This window comes from Heliangelus exortis, chromosome 18 (genome assembly GCF_036169615.1).
Source record: "Heliangelus exortis chromosome 18, bHelExo1.hap1, whole genome shotgun sequence".
NCBI classification, from domain to species: domain Eukaryota; kingdom Metazoa; phylum Chordata; class Aves; order Apodiformes; family Trochilidae; genus Heliangelus; species Heliangelus exortis.
Window position 1 is genome coordinate 7,407,127 of NC_092439.1, and position 17,611 is coordinate 7,424,737.

The 17,611-nt window shown below is 36.8% G+C and overlaps 1 protein-coding gene across 3 annotated transcripts in view; it reads left to right on the plus strand.

The window, feature by feature from the left end:
* The window catches only part of LOC139804471 (synaptotagmin-9), a 61,210-nt gene that overhangs the window by 12,495 nt on the left and 31,104 nt on the right, over positions 1-17,611 (plus strand). For all 3 annotated transcript variants that reach the window (XM_071761733.1, XM_071761731.1, XM_071761732.1), the window contains exon 2: positions 15,049-15,400. In XM_071761733.1, coding sequence (XP_071617834.1) covers positions 15,049-15,400 — 352 coding nt within the window. The remainder of the gene's footprint in view (positions 1-15,048; positions 15,401-17,611) is intronic.

Genomic DNA, 17,611 nt, shown 5'->3' on the forward strand with positions numbered 1-17,611 from the left:
TCTGAAAGCCATCCAGCAGAGCAGTTCTTGGGGTAGGAGAGAAGACATGAAAGCTGTGGGTCAGTTTTTTCACACTGTTCCCTACCGTATCCTACTGCTGTGGTATTATGGTTTCTGGGAACAAGGGGTTGCTGCCAACATCTGCTTTACACTCGTAACTATGAGAGGGGGGTAAGGAAAGTAATTGTTCTCTCCTTGGAGGAGCCCTGAGGAAGAGCAGCCATGAGTCTGCAAGAAGAATGTTGCAAAGTTGGTGGTCCCTTCTCTCCATGCCATTTGTTTTTGCAAACCCACCTGCAGACACTAGCAGGCAACATGGAGGGTATATCAGTGATTATAATTGAACTAGTCTTAAAAAAGCTGTGCCATAATTATAATTTCTCTCTCTGGTAAGGTTGTTTACCCTCTTTTTCTTATTTATTGCTTGAGTGAACATAATACATTTGAGATTATGTTTTAGAAGAAGTAAGATACTGTGCAACTGGTGGTATTTTACTGCAGAAGAACCCCTGAAGGGATTTGTAATCCCCTGGTACTAACATCATCTAATACTGAGCCAAATTGAATAATAAGCTCAGTGCTATGAACAGAGATTCATATTGAGCCCCATTTTGTTTTAGTTAGCATTGCCTAGTAATTAATTATTATTCTGTATTTATGCTATCAATGACATCCAGAGGCTGGCCCAAACATGCTGGCAGCAGCAGCTTATATACATGCAGATATTTTGTGCTCTCTCTATAAATATGTGCTGTTTACTGTCTCCTAAAGATGTTTTACAAAATCATCCCTGTATTGAAATGTAACAAGAGAGTACATGCTGGACATCAGTCAAAGACGTACAGTGATGTATAGCTCACTAATTACTATTAATATTTACAGGATATAGGATGTTCTAATTGATCTTGGTGCAGTCTGTTAAATTACTTGTCACCTTTGTTGCATCATGGGTCTCACTGAGAATCTCACGTGCAATTAACTGTAATTGCTATACTGTATTTATTCAAAAATGCACAATACATTACTGTTTGGGGGAAGCTAATAGCTTAACAAAAATACCATTTAAAATAAGGGGATCTTTATGTTAAGTGCAAGGGCTTTTCGCAGAAGAGAAAATTACAAAGACTTTAACATTGTTCATTTTCTGAACTCATAGCCCTCCTGTACTTGAAATCTCCTCTACTTGTGCATAAAGACACAACAGGTAAATCTACATTGCCAACTTGTGTGGCACAACGAGAGGATTTGGATTTGCTCCCCACCCCATTCTGGTTATAAGACCAAATGTCTCCATCGTGCAGCCAGCAGCAGCGAAGCTGGTGCCAGTTGAGGGCAGGTGTCAGGCATGCCTGGTGCTCTGACTGCTGGGGGTCCCTGCCTCCACTTTGCCAAACCCCAGAGTCTGGCTTCAGCCTTGGTTCCAGCAGGAGGAAAACTAAAGCCAACACAAACATTGGTGCTGTGTCTCAGAGTGCTGCTGGGCTCCAAGTATGGATAGAAGACAAAGCTACAGCACAAAGAATCCTCCCCCCTCCCTCCTGCAATGCTAAATCACTAATGCAGACATATCCTATTTTATTGGTGGAGACTTTAGCCAAAGATGCTGAAACAAATTGTTATTGTCTGTAAGATGAAGCAATTGTTTTCTGCATGTGTAACTGTACAGTAATTATTGAAAGAAATATATTTCTTTCACTTATTCTAGGCTACAATAACAATGTAGAGTACCATAGCAATGAAAGAAGCACTGGATTGCTCACATGAATTCATCTGCCAGTTTAGCTTGGCAATATGTTTTGTTTAAACAACCAAAGCTCCAGAATTAATATTCACTGTCTAGAAACCTCAGTAATAGAAAGAACTTTGACACGAAGAACTCTAGGACAGCAAGAAAGTGAAGCCCATTGTACAGAAAAAGGACAGGATTCTGCAAGATTTTCCTTCATGGGAATGGAGAGCTGCATCATCTCCCGATACCACCACTCAAGGTTTGGATGTTGGAGCACAGGTCTGGTTTTAAGTTTAGACAGCCAGCACCTGCACTTCAGATTTCAAGATGGATTGTTTAAGGAACAGCTAATCAGAAGTTGCCTTGTTCTCCTTTTTAGAGCAGAGAAAATTCTCTAGTTCTTCATATTAAGAAACTGTTCTGTTTTCTGGAGAAAATAATTTCAGGAGGTAAGATACAGATCTAGCTAAATTAATTAATGAAAATGCAAATCCAATATAATGACAGTGTAAATTCTACTTGCTGCAAGCACAAAATCCTTCAAGAATCTGTATATGACAAATAATTATAATAATTGTACATTTAAAAAACTGGAAATTTCTTCTGTCAGAACAGAGGATGAAAACAGACTATTTGATTTGAATTTGCTTTGACTACTGCAAGTGGAAAGGCAAGCCTCAATATCACAGGCTCATTTCCAGCACATTCAAACTACTTTGGAGCTTACTTTTAATCCAGTTAATTATTTTGCTGTTCTCCATTCAACTAATTATCAGATTAAAGTTCTTATATAATATGTAAAATGGTGTTTTGATAATAAAAGATTACTGCAGAGTTTGCTTTAGAAGAAAACATAGCAAGATTAAAATCTGCAGAATTCTGAGTTAAAAGAGGTTATTAACTTTGATAGCACTTACATGTAAATCCCACAAGAAGAGGGGGTATATTACACATGGCATGGAGGACTACTACAAATCTTTGCCATGGGAATTGTTTGGGATTGCACATAAATACTATTGCATGGATTTTTTGCTTTGATCTTGCAGCATTATTACATCTATCGAAACCTGTTTCATTTTTTTATTACAGATGTTGATCGTAATTGCTTTTTGTGGTATTTCTGGCTTACTGGGATCTGCTCTGGAAAAAAAAGTAATAACTATTCTTCTGTTCTACAACCTAAGAACTGTTGCTCAGCAATCCCCTTACACTGCCAAGTAAGGTGACATGGCTTTTCTGTTGTCTGTGCCTCTGTGGTGGCACCAGTTGCCTCATAGAGAGCAGGTGCATTTGGAGAGGTGACAGTTTTCTCAGAAATCAATTATTTAATTAACTAATTTAAAACTAGATTATATGAAAAAGCCATACCATCTGCTTAGTGTTCAAAATCCTGGTTCTGTGTTAAGCAGTGCTTACTAACTCTATGCATTCCTTCTGTGTAGTTCCATATATTCTCTTTCACTACAAGCAGCAGGAAAGTTGCTAGGCTCAAAAGTAGAAGCAAGAAGATCCAAATTTGACTTTTTAATGGATTTACCTAATTTCACCTTGAGCAAGTGTGCTGCATCTTGGTTTCTGTTGTCTATTTGTAAAAAGACATTTTAATAATGTCAACATTTATTTTTTAAAAAAGGAAAAAGCTTCTTAGTGATAAACAGTTTTGTCACTGTAATAATTTCACGTCATTGTTCTACAAGCTGGTTAGTAATGTGAATAGAGAAACACTACAAACAATTATTCAAATATCAGAGTTAGGCTTTCTAAAAGCATTTGTTGCAGTGTTTATATTTCATTAACATTTTTCAGATTCAGATTGCCTCCCAACAATTTTAACTGTGTATGTCCAGACACTCAGAGAAAATAAATGCAAAATTTTAGTGCTTTCTAGCAGATTTTATGGATAATCCTTGATTATTTTTTAAGAAAATCATTTACTAACCCTATCAGCAATAGCAACATTACTAAGTAGTTAACTTAGCACAGAAAACTGTCATTTATATATCATAGCTATATAGAAGACATCACTAATCTGTTAAATAAAGAGAAGTTGAATAAAGATAGCTTAAAAGTTTCTCTTACAAGTCTTTAAAATTACATATTTTTCTTTAAAAATCTGGGTTTGCATTTCTTTTTCCAACTCATATGATATTTGAAATTACTGGAGAAAAATATTTCTTTTGAATGAATCTTCTTGTCATAACCCAAGAGGGCAGAAGGCATACTGTTAGTTGATTATGAAAATATCATGCATTAGAGAGGTAGCCTGAAGCCTGACAAGAAAGGCACCAGATGACCCCCTGCCTTGATCACTCCTGAATAGTTACACTCCAGGGCATCCACTAAGCCTGCATCTAGCTACTGGTAAGAATAAGTTGCACAGAGGATTTATTTTTGTAATTGTGAGGTCACTGTGATGAGTCATTAGCTGAAGACTTTTCACAGAATGGAATTTAGGTTGGAAAAAGACCCTTCAGATCATTATGTCCAATGTTAACCTAACACTCTGCCAAGTCCACTAGACTGTGTCCCTAAGCACCACATCTACACATTTTTTAAATACCTCCAGGGATGGTGACTCAGTACTTGTATGATCAAGGAGGGAGGCTTGCCTTTGGCACTGATTTCTCACACAACTCTACAACTCAGTCAAACAGAGCAAGGTCCCCACAGCAAACAGTTGCTCCAGCCTTACAGATCTGGGAGTTGTTGCTTTCAGTAGCTATTTCACTCATCAGAATTCAGTAATTTTTAAAAATACCAAAGCTCTAGAGGCAACATCATTTATTAAGCTTATGTCAGTGGTCATTTTCTATGAATTTAATATATACTTCGGAATCTTAACTTTCAACCTACACTGATACATCTTAGACTTCAGATGTATGTGCATGAGTGTGTGTATCAGAGGGGAGAGATGGAGTGAAGGGGGAAAAGAAGAGAAAGGAAAGAAGAAACCTTTGAACACAGCAATGTTGATCAGTGTGGAGCCATCAGCCTGAGTCTGCGGTGTCTGGAAAATGAGGTGTATGAACCACTCCTGTTCATTTTCATTGAGGGCAGGAGATCAAAATCTTCAGGACGCTTAAAATATTAACTGCTAATTTTTTTTAATTGCTGAACAGTTTTAGATGCATTGAAGTAACACACTTCACAGTGGTTGATACTGGTAAATAATGTTTAACAGACAGTCATTGCTATAAACGACTTCTTGTATGGTGTTCACAAGCAGGTGTTTCCTTCTTTTTGCAAAAAGAGTCAAAGTATTTCTTAAATATCAAAATAAAAACACTTCTTGGTTTTTTAGGTGCAAAATGCACCATGAGGCCCCTTGCAGCTTTTGAATTTTCTGACAGATGCACAGCCAATGTATTCAGTTAAGTTACTATCAGCCTTCCAACCCTGAAATGCTGAAGTGTTAGTATCTTGACCTTTCTGCCAAGATGCATAAAAAGCAAAGTAACTTCTGACTCAGCAGGCTTTCATACAGGTGTAAGGGCAGAAATAAACTGTTTTTTCCAGAAAAGTTGAAACATCTTCATCTCAGTGGTTGCCAAAATTTCTAGCCTTAATGAGCTAGTTATCAATGCTGTTCTTTGGCAGTTATATTTTACTGTGATCTGATTGTTTCCATAGTTATCAGCTATGGATATAACTGCCAGGAAGGTACAACTGGGACTGGCAAATTTAGAAGTTAACAGCACGTAGGATTATATCAAGCTTTCATCTTTGTCCCCTTCTAAAGATTTGGGTTCCCTATGAACCCAACAGGTTTGCAGAAACTCCTGACCTTTCACAGTAAGTGATTTGTGAGCATATCCCTCTGACCATGTGGTAGGGCCACATTTCTCCAGGTATAACTCTGCCCAATTAGAGAAACTGAAGGGAACATGAATACATTATCTTCACCAGTCACTGACTGGTTTACATTGCATCGGTGAACTCTGACATCTGGATTTTGGAGAGGAGCAAATCCCACAGTTACTTCACTGATGCAGAAAGGTACTTTTCTGAGGTATTATCTTCTTGATTCTTTTCTCTTTAATTATAGCTCAATAAAAGTGCTTAGATCAGCAGCTATAAGAGTTAAGCCCTGAATTTATCCCTACAGTCAACTGTAGTACAGCAAGCTGCCTGCCAGTTTGCCAGCTGGTGAGAAAGCCACATATGTGGACGCCTACTCCATGATATGCAGTAAGAATAGTGACAAGCTTCAGAAAGTATTATCATCCTTCTCAACATCAAAATCTGACTGTGTGCATTTGGGTAACCTGGTGCACAGTTTGGGTACACTCACTGGAACAACAGGATTAGACCCCACTGCTTTCATCTCAATAACAAATCTTGATCTGGGTGCGTCCATTAATCTGGGATGGTGGAGTACCTGTCACTGCTGCACTGTGTTTAGTATTTGCTTTCTTGGTCAAAATAACAGTATATCAGCTTTCCCCTCCATAAAACCAGTTAAATACAAGAAAAACCCTCAGACTGTCCAGTCTCAATTTTATAGCCACACCTAACTACAACATGAAATTGCTTAGTTCATAAAAAAAAATTGGAAGAGTAGTTGCTACTTGTTCTTTTTAAAGATTTCTTGTAACATAAGGAATGTCTTGCACAACTGTACAAGTGCAAGGAAAGCAGAAATCTAGATATGTTCAATTATTGCATCATTATTTAGTATATGCTTTGCAAAAATAAGTCAGTTGAAATTCTTCTTTGCATTTGGATGTGCTAGAAGGCTCAAGAGCATCACAGCTTTAAAATAATAACTATCTAGAAATGAAAAAGCAGAAGAGCAGTCTTAAGGACAATTTTTATCAAGTCTGTGTCTCAGTTCTATTCTTTAGCTGTTTCGTATTTAAGCTGTTTCACTTTAAATTTCTCTGTATTTTATGCTTTTAGTTTCTCTGTTTTCATATCTGTTCTACAGTTTTCTCTTAGACAGTATTTTAGACAGACGGGATTTCCAGAGTTACCCACTCGTAACAATCTGTAGAAGCTTTGGGTTTGTTTCTTTTGCTCTTTGGAGATGAAGAGGAGTGTGGATGGGGAAAAAGTATATTTCTTTTTCTTTTTTTCTTTTTTCTTTTCAGACAGTAAAATATAGTAAACTTGATCTGATTGTAAAGTACTAGTCCATTATCTTTCTGAGTAGTAAATATCCCCACCAGTAAGACTTCCGTCCTGGGGGGGGGTGGGGGAGGGAACCCACAACAAAATACCCCATCCTCTTAGGTTCATGAAGGTCAAGATAAGTAATAAATTTCCTCTTTATCCATATCAATCTGTGCAGTCAACTTTCCTGAAGTTCCTTGAGAGGTTTCAACACTTGGGGCAGCTTTTTTTATGATCTGCTGGTGTACAGAAAGCAAAAGAATTTTGGCTTTTCCTGAAATTTAGAGGAAGAATTGTAAATATTGAACCAGTGTGATGTGCCAAACTTCCATAATACAGGCTTGGAGTAGTTTATTCTGAAAAGGAAGCTAATGAAATAATTGACCTCATTTCCATTTGAAGCAGTCTGTCTATAAAGAGAAGCATGCACTTTTATTCTACATAAAGTGCATAGAAGAGTAATAATACTTCTTATTTTAAGCATTTTTATATCCTGGTAAAAAGCAAAATTAAGAAATATGGTTCAAAACAGGTAAGTAATTTTTTTTTTATTATTCAAAATTAAAAAGTTTAATTTTTTACACTGGATTTAAGAAAATTACAGAGACAAGCAGTCAACTGGTAGATGAAATTCCGTGCTTCCAATAAAAATGGAATTTGAGATTTGAAAGAAAAATAGGTGGGATAGATTTTTTTTCTAGAATTATATGAGCACTATATAAACTGTTAATCATTATGAATAGTTCTTTGAAAATATTTTTGCATCTTATTACATCATACTCATCTCATTGTGGATGTGTACATATCTAAATATATTTACATGTGCATATCTTTAGATATGAACCTGAAATTAAGTTTTTAATAAGGCTCAAATAGCAGTGCACACCCTTTAGTGGTCTGTCCACATCTCCTGTGGTCCTTTAAATTAATGTAATTCCATAAATTTTCCCACCAAAAGAAAGTAAAACAAAAAAAAAAGTTTTGCTAAGTAAAGATTGTGCCCTAAAGAGGATCAAAATTAAAATAAATGTGTTTAAAAAATGCTGAAAGTGTTGGTACTTCATTATTTTTTAAAAAACATATCTCTTAGTGTTGTTTTGAGCACTTTGTTACAGTACTATTGTAGTTTTATACAAATGAAATGTAACTGTCATTTAGTGCTCTCATATGCTTCTTTGCTACTTATTGCAACTTCCTGGGCTTTCGAGGACTGTAATGGATTTTAAAGCTTATTGGCATAGTTCTAGTAGGCTGTTCATGCTTCTGCTATAACCTGAGGACTTATATGTTGCAGAAATAAATGGCATTTTCCCTTCATTATTATTCATTGGGTAAGAGCATTCAAGATTAATGTGTGCTCTGATGGCTTATTCATCAGAACATTCACAAATCTTGAAAGTTTCAAACTTCTTAGCAGACACAGTTTGTCCAAAAATTTCTACCACAAAGCATAGTTGTTCTGAATTCATCCTTCACCATTAATTTATCTAGTAAAAAACCTTCGTTTTGTCAAGCAGGGAACATACACAGTAGTTGTCAAAAGTGGCTAATGACTTTTTATGGCTAGATGAAAAGTCAGCTACTTCAACAGCCCTACGAACTACTATTTTCCATCCCCTAAAAATAACCAGGATAAACATTTGCAACGTATTAATTAACAGCTCAGTTTACTTTGTGAATGATCCTACAAGAAAAGGAAAATCCTAAGTGTGTCCCATTATTTATTCCAGGAAAATATATAATCTGATTCCTTTTAACATATCCCAAGATACGTTAAATGTAGATATGTAGAGCAAGTGGGTGGGTGTATGCATCACAGCTCTCGACTGGGTGTTGTGGGAACTGTAACTTTCACAGAGCTCAGCTACTCAATTTTTGCCCTATGAGGGACCTAACAGGCCTGATGGTCATATGATTTGCTGTATATATTAACAGCCCTAAAATTGCTCTCTCAACATGTCACCAGCTTCCCATTTTAGCTAACAAGCTATAAACATTTCTCAGATGTTTATAATGTTCTTTTCTCCTGCTATGTTCCTGTCCTGCAAATAGTACCCCAAGTCATTCTGCCTAGCAGGATGCCATAGAGCATTTCAAGCCATCTCCGTGGCATGTTGCATTTCCATACTTTACAATCTAGCACAGTGTCTTTAAACTGGTTGTCCATTATTTTGTTTTTATTTATTGATTTTTCCAAATTTTACTATACAATATTTTGCTGGTTATTACAAGCATTGCTGTATACAGCAATGTTGCATATTTTACCAGTTGTGCAAATTACATTATCAAAGAGAATACGGAAATAACAAAAGAGAACTGAGGCACAAGAAATGCATAAAACTTCTTACAGCTATGTATATGCAGTCATGAGAAATGTTTTCTCTTATGCTTGCTTAGTACTCATGTCTCTTGTGAAAGAGAAGCTTTAGTTTTCGCGAGACCAGAATAATTCTTTGTCTGTAGGTACTACCACAAGATGTCAGAAAGAAAAATGTGAGCCCTTGAACATATGACTCCTATCAACTGTGTCTTTAAGAATTACTGCTCATTCAGACAGCTCTCTGATAAGCAAAGACATTTTTTGTCACTTACAAACTCTACCAGAGTATTATGTCAGCTAAGTTGTCAAGGAAATTTGCTGTAATGCAGACTGAATATTTTAAGATAAAATAGATGTGCAAACAAGGAAATACTTTTAGAACAAGTTTAGCTTACTGGATTACAGATGTTAAGTTTTATCATAGAGATTGATCAGTTTTCTTCAGCAAGGATACTTTTGAGTGTTGTGCTTAAATACCATTTTGATTGCAATTAATACATTATCTCAATAGTCTCACCTTACCTAAATCTCACCTTACCTAAATTACAAATTAAACATTCTGCTTAAATAATTTTCAACTTAATAAGAAAAACTGAAACATCTGCTGCTTGAAAATAAAAAAAGAATATTTTGATATTTTAAATCCTTTTTTTCCTGTTTATGAATGTCCATTAATAATTTGCCTTTTTTTTTTTTTTTTTTTGCTTTTAGAGCATAAAGCTCTAATTCTGTGATCTTGCCAATAGACTATGTGGCAATCTTGGGTCAATTCTGAGTTATGTTATAGCACTTGCTGCTGGAAAAATGTTTTATGCAAACAAAACTCTATTGCTCATGCACTTTTTTTAATGACTATTTTGTATAGCCATTTAGTAATTCCGATTCTGTATTGAAATTGTGGAATTATGTACATTTAAATAAATTGATAATTACCATGGTGAAGTCCAGGGATTATATCTCTTTGATCTAGTTCATTTATGGGTTTCAGTGAATTTTAAGCAATACTTGAAAAAAATTCCAAAAATCTGTAACTTAAGCAAAGCAGATGAAGAGAAAGCATACACTGATAAGCTGAAATTTTTAACAATATATAGGAATAAAAATATATGCAGCTCACTCAGAAGATGAGAACAATGTCTTACCCATCACAAGCCTTACATACCCTATGGCCTACCTGTAGGATGTAGAACATCCAATGTGAAAAGATACCTAGTCACTAAAAGCTAACAACTGTCTCAAATAACAGTAAAGCCCAGTTACCAATACATTTTTAGCACACAGAAAATGTTATTACTCTATGAAACACTGAAACAGATCTCACTTTGGCTTTGTTGGTCCACATTCATGAATTTCAAGGTCAGACATGTAAGAGCTGGGGTATTTATGTGTAATAATATTAACAAAATCAATTCCTTGGTTTTCAGCTGCCTTACTTTAAAGATTATCCCAGAAAGTTTTTAAATTGTCCTTAATTAAGGATAATTAACTCTGTTCAGGAATATTTCAGAGAAGAATATGTTCTCTGGGAATTACTCCTTTGTCTCAGGAGTCTGCACAGAGACACCTTTCATCTTGAACAAATGCCAGCTATGTTAATTAAGAAAAACTTGAAACACAAATGAAACTGCACTGCAATATTAGGTTAAAATTGCTTCGGTAATTACTTCAGATACTTCAACCAAACAACACTTCTCTGGAAAGTTAGGGTCTTAGACTTCCAGGTTTGAAATGTTGCTTTACACCCTTACAGTACCATTACTGAAATATGGCTAACCTGCACAGACATATCTGTATGGAAGGAAGACAGTTCAGTTTTTCAAAAGCATAGTGAGGATTTAGGCAATAGGCACTGATGTCTCCACTATTTTCAAGAAGTCAGATGTCTGATCACATCACATTTCTTAAAATCTCCCCCAAGAAACAAGAAGCAAAGGAGGAAATTTGTTTTCTCTGGAATTTACCAGCGAATTTGGACTGAATCACATTTGGAAAGATTGACTGATCTGTCCCAATATATCCTAAAGTTTAATAACACAGTTATTCAAAACAAGTTAATTTACCATTTTGTATTTGATTGCACATTGAACTGAATGCCTTTTGAAAGTCATTGGTTTTCAAATGAAAAAAGATTTCTTTTATTGGAGTAAAACTATCTATATTGCAAGATTTTAAATTGCTAAGAAGTATTTCATTGCTTACTAGCCAAACTTCACATTTATCTGTGTATTACAATAATGCTGGAATATGTGAACAATAGTAGAAAGAGTAAATAAGCATAGAGAAGAAGGCTTGTTGTTATTTCAGTAAGAACTTGCTAAAAGAACTCTCCCATATCGGATTTCTGGCTTTCAGCTTCATGTTAAACCAGATTACAGCCAGTTTGCTGGGAAAAGAATTTGTTTGCTATAACACTGATCACATTCAGGCAACAACTAACCTGATTACCTAGATAATTACATTATTGATCAGCAGTTCCTTTGATCAAATGTCCCATCTTGGCTGTGCCTAGTTTATCATAAATTCCAGGTGGGTTTTTGTTCTTCATATGTTTGGTTTTATTTGCATCGTTTGGAGTCTGATGAATCCAAATAGCTCATTTTGTGCCTTTTGATTCTGTAGCTCCAGTTGCATGTCTGAGACATACACTGATCTGCCTTAGCTATTGATCTCTCCCGTTGTTGGCTAATTTAGCTATTTGGTTTTGTGTAATATTTAGCAATTCAAGATGTAACTTAAACACAAGAAGAAAAAAAGATTGGCTCTTTCGGAACAATCTAGGTTGCATTCAAAGTCAAATATAAAAAGTCATTCAAAGCCAATATAAAAGCTTATGTTAAGTAAATCTATATTAATAACTTGTATGATATAAACAGAGGCAGATTTTGTTCTCTTTTTGTACTAGAAAATCTACAATGTTTATTCATATCTTAGACTATTATTGATGAAAAAACCTAGAATGATTTCATCCAAAAATCTGGATTTTTGATGAACCCTTTCTTTGCTACACATCTCTGATTTTTTTAAGAATAAAAAAGTGCAGACATCTCATTACAAAGCAGAGGACATCAGTGGCATCAGATGAAAATTGCTACCACATGGGAATACAGATAAACAGGCTCAGAAAATGTGAGACATCTGCAAAGAGGGAGTAAAAATTATACAGAGAAGACGGTATGTAATGGTAAAAATGGGTAATGTAAAAACAGCTCCAGGATGCAATCAAAATTCTCTTCACATGGGACTGCACTCACCCCAGCTCTTCACACTGGGTCTGCCCATATGCTGAAAATTGCCAGCCAGCGATGCAGTATCTGAAAATTACTGTCCAGTGAAAGAGAACATTTTAGAACACTGCCCTTTAGCACTAAAATCTTTCATACAAGTAAGACAGATGCATGATTGTCCCTTTTTCACCCACAGAAACAAAGAGTTCACACCAAAATGGTCCCTAAGGAGACAAAAAGAAGTAAAACGAAGGGGATGAGAAATAATTCCTTATTCTGCAACTTAGCAAGTTACCAGAAGTGTTTGTTACACTCTCTGAAAGTAAGCTGTGAGATAAGGATTGCTCTCAGTGTTACGTTATAAAATGCAGGGATATATTATTAAAGACCTTCAAACTCTCCAAATGAAAGGTAGTTCATTTTGCCTCATGTTTTCTTCTCACGATGTCAGTTCTCTAGGAGACTGTGTCCTCTTCTAAAGTTATCCTGAAGGTAGGGACTGTTATTCTACCTTTCATATTTTTCCTCACCTTTACATGTCCTTAGCATCAAGAATTCTCCAGTTCTCACCTTATCATCTTCTGTCTGGTTCTGACAGCTCCTAATTTCTCATTTCTTTCAGTGCTGGATCATTTACTTGAATAAGTTTTTAGAAAAAGTCACCTTTTTTGCAGACTTTGACATGTTTCTTCCTTCTTGTCCAGGAAATCCAAGACAAATTATTTTCTTCTGAAGGTTTTTCACTATTGCATCCCAGTTCCTCTGCATTTTGATCAGAGATGTTGTGCTCTGCCTCCATTGCCAGACTTGTTTGCCACTAAGTATTCCAAATATATCAAGAACCACCATTCTACTTTCACTCAAATTGCCTTTTATGCATGGAAGGAATTTCTTTAATTAATTTCAGCTGTGAAATTCTTCTCTAGAATTCTAAACAGCTGCTGTGCTGTCCCCACTGTTAATGAGCTTTGTCTTCATAAGACTGAGAGAAGGACAGACAGGGCCATGCTGGCTAAAATTGTTCAAAATTGGTTTTCAACATGCAAAGCAAACTGGACAGCTCCTGAGTGAGTCTGATTGGGGTGTCACTTCTCCCTCCGCAAAAATTTAATCTGTCTGGCTAATGAGAATGAGACTCAGCAGGAGTAGAAGATATTGACTTTCCCACTTTTTTGAAAAATATTGTTTGGTGGGGTTTTTTTTCCAAATTGACTGAAGCTGTTTTGTCTGACTTGTCATTCTTAAGTAATTGTCCTAGTAGGAGCTGTACATTTCAACCTCCTGCCACCCTTTGAAAATTTAGGCTGGCTGTTAGCTAGAGAGATGCAATCTGACATTCTGAACCCACACACAGTGTGAAAAATTGCTTTGATCAGGTTGTGTTTATAATTTGAAGTAGTAAAATAGAATTCTTACTAATTTTGGTTAAGGCATGATATATCGTGTAATCCATAGAGAAACTAATTTAAAAAACACTGTAACCATAAAAGCAGCTGTTCCACTGAGTCATTTTTCCAACATGCAACTTAAAGCAAAACAGTGAAAAAGCCTCTGCCAGTTGAAACTAACTTGTGTTGATACGGTTATGGAGTAAGATCATTCTGGGAAGGTGGGGAAAAACATCTGAAAACTCTTCTCCAGATGAATTTTATACCAGAAGTTTGGAAAGAGAAAAAAAAGAGTCTTTGGACTTAGCAAACAGAAACAAATCAGTTTTGCAGAGTTATTGGTACCTAAACTAAATGATGAAGAGTTAGATATGTACTGATAGTCAAAAAACATTTGCAAAGATTAAAATGAGTCTAATATTAGAAGGGAGGGAATTAAGGCAATGAAATACGATGCTTTAGTTGAAAACTTAAAAAAAGCATGCCACATATGTGCATGTGTGCATATGTTCACAGTTTTGTAATTATAATACAATTCTGGAAGAGAAGATAGGAAGATCTGCTAGAGGAGTTGGAGGAAGTTGCACCACATAAAAGGAAAATAAGGAAAAAACAAAATGTACTGTAGGCACTACTTTTGCATCAGAAGAAAGCTAAGTGAACAGCCTTTTTCATATTTAGAATGACCCTTCATTCCACCCAGCTTTTGGAGGGAAAACATAAAAAGAGTTCTATCAAGATGAGCTGTATATTGAATTCCAAACGAGGTTAATTTTATCTTCACTAGGGGAAAAACAAGAGTAGAACATTAGATATTTCTGGTGTATGACTGTTCAGGGACCAGAATTCAATATTTGTAGATATGCAATCCAGAGATGTTTACTTCTCATATATGCCTTGGAGATGCAGAGCTCCAAAGAGCTCAAATCACAGAATCATAGAATTGTTTGGGTTGGAAAGGACCTTAAAGATCATCTAGTTCCACCCACCCTGCATGGGCCAGTACACCTTGCACTAGACCAAGTTGCTCAAAGGCCTATCCAGCCTGGTTTTGAACACTTCAAGGGAGGGGGCATCCATGACTTCCTTGGACAACCTGTTCCAGTGTCTCACCACCCTCAAATTAAAGAATTTTTTCCTAATGTCTAACCTAAATCTCCCCTCTCTAACTTTTAAACCATTTCCCCTTGTCCTCTTACTACACACCTGTGTAAAAAACCTTACCCCAGCTAAGATATCAAAGATGTGACATGCATGTGTTTTTCTTGTTTGCAGATATCTCAATAAGCTTGCTGTCCTTACTTGTCACAGCCTGTGGTCTTGCTCTGTTTGGTGTCTCGCTGTTTGTGTCCTGGAAGCTTTGTTGGATCCCTTGGCGAGAGCGTGGTCTGCCATTTGGGAACAAAGACAACAAACAAGAACCACTGAACTACACAGACACAGAGACCAATGATCATGACTACAGTGAGGATTATCTGGGGCAGCCTACAGCCTATCCAGAATCCTCCATGAAGATCAGCCACACCTCCCCTGATATTCCTTTAGATGCTCAGGCAGGAACGAAGGAGAACTGTGTACGCAATGTGCGAATGCAACGTCAGACCACTGAGCCAACCTCTTCTTCTCGGTCAGTAACTCCAGTTTCTTTCTGATATTAATGAATAGAGATACAGCCAAAAGAGCACAGCTTGATCATCTGGTACACTGATCTATTAAAAATGTATAATGTACTTGACACATTTTTTTTTTTTTTTTAATTACACAAAAGTTACTCCTTGAGGTGAACAAACCTCTTAGGTTAAAATAACAGAATCACAATGCTATTTCAGTCTTCTAGCAACTATTGTCTCATTTTTGCCTCTCCCTCAGAACCTGGACAACACAGAGCACTGTGTGTCCCTTAAAGAAAGCACCAGAACAGCCTAGATTTAGCTTATAAAAGCATATTCATTTACACTTAGCTCTCATGCTGAACACTCGGTAATTTCTCCTCAAAGATTTTTAAAACAGCCAAAGAAGAAAAGTAGGGCAGGCTAATGAAACACTTGCAAGAGTTAGAAATAGGATTAAAAATCATAGATTTTAGCTATAATAATGACTGGGGAGGAGGTGGGGGGTTGGGAAGTGACTGAACAAGTCAGTGAGGTCTCCAGGGGAACTGAAGAGCCAGTCCAAGAGGGAATAGGAATGAGGGAGGATAACAGTGTGTGCAGGGGCAGGTGATAAAAGGATTATTTCACACAGTGAGAAAAAGAAACACCATAAGAAGAGACAGTAATTCTCTGAGCCAAAGCAGATGCACTTCAGATGGAGAAGGTGTCCAGTTGCTCTTTGCTAGCCTCCTTTCTGTTCATCTGGGAGTTTAGCCAAAACTCCTGCCTGCAGGCACACCTGAACATGGGTAAAATGACAGCAGCCAGCCACCAGTTCAGTAATTGCCAATTGTCAAAAATGTGTCTCAGGCAGAAACTGAGAAGTGCCCAAGAAAGCACAATGCTCTGCAGCAGAAGGCCCAAGCTCCTCCTTCTTAGATTAACATAAGAAAGGCAGAGCCTCATCTTGCTGTAGGAATCTATGGGGAGGCGAAAGCCATAATTATGGATACCCAGCCTTGCACCCTACTTCATGCAAGGTTGAATTCCTACTAGGACTAACAGTCCAGAAGTATGGTACAGGGCTGGTGCTGCTCTGCTTTCAAACTGCTGGGAAATAAGTATGTCATGAGATAATTAACAAGATTCATATCTGACATCTAACACAAAGAGCTCTCGTTTGTCTTTGATTCTGTGAAAGTCCTGAGTCAGACACAAGTTTCCTCTGCTACAATAGTGCAGCAAAATTCTGGTCACCAAATGACAAAGGCACAGTATCACCACAGCACATTCATCTCACAAGAAGCAGCAGCAGTCCAATCTGAAGAGAACTTGTCTCATATTTCTGCACAATTCTCCAAAAGACTCATTTCACTGAGCAGGAGGATTCCATCCTCCTTGTACTGCATTTGTTCCCCTTTGCCTCTGCTGTTTTCTGGCACAGCTGGGTAGTCAGGAGGGGCTTTCTGGTGTGGCCACAGAGACCAGACACTTGCCCCTGCTGCAATTCTTGCCGGGCTGTCTCTCCAGTGCCCTCCTTTTTATGCCTCCCCAGGATGTTCTGATCATCCCACTGCAATGAGGAGCTGAAGGACTGAACAATAATGTTTGGGGGTTTGTTGGTGACATGATACTATTTTATCATGGAAATTACTAATGTATAGCTATAAAATTGTGTATTTATTATGCAACAAGAGAAAAAAAATAGGATACTGTATAAGAGGCTGTTCCTGTTTTAAGAATACATAAACATATTTACAAGCAGTGAATGAACAGTGATAGCAGAGGAAATATCACTGATTATATTCAACATAAATAGCATTGAACTAATCCTGTGCTAGCATTTTCCATGTGCTCTGTGTTCAACCACAGCTCATCCTATTCCAATACACTGAATTGTTGCTGCATATAAATAGGACAAAAAAGTGGAATCCAACTGGTACAGATTAGGATTTTACTTAATCCAACTTTCACATCCCACTACCCTGACAGGGTTTGTAAATTTGATTTCTGTTATCATCTCATGAAGTGGAACTTTCAATCAATTTAACTGAGTGACTCCAGATAATAAATTTCACTGGACCAAAGCTAAAAGCAACTTTCTCTCCTAAGAATAATGAAACTAAAGGAGCTTTCTAGCCAAAGTACCACAGAGCTTATTACATCAGGTATGAGAAAAAAAATGAAACAAAACACAAAATAGTTGTTGAGGTGGCTAACAAACCATTTCAGACAGAACAGTTCAC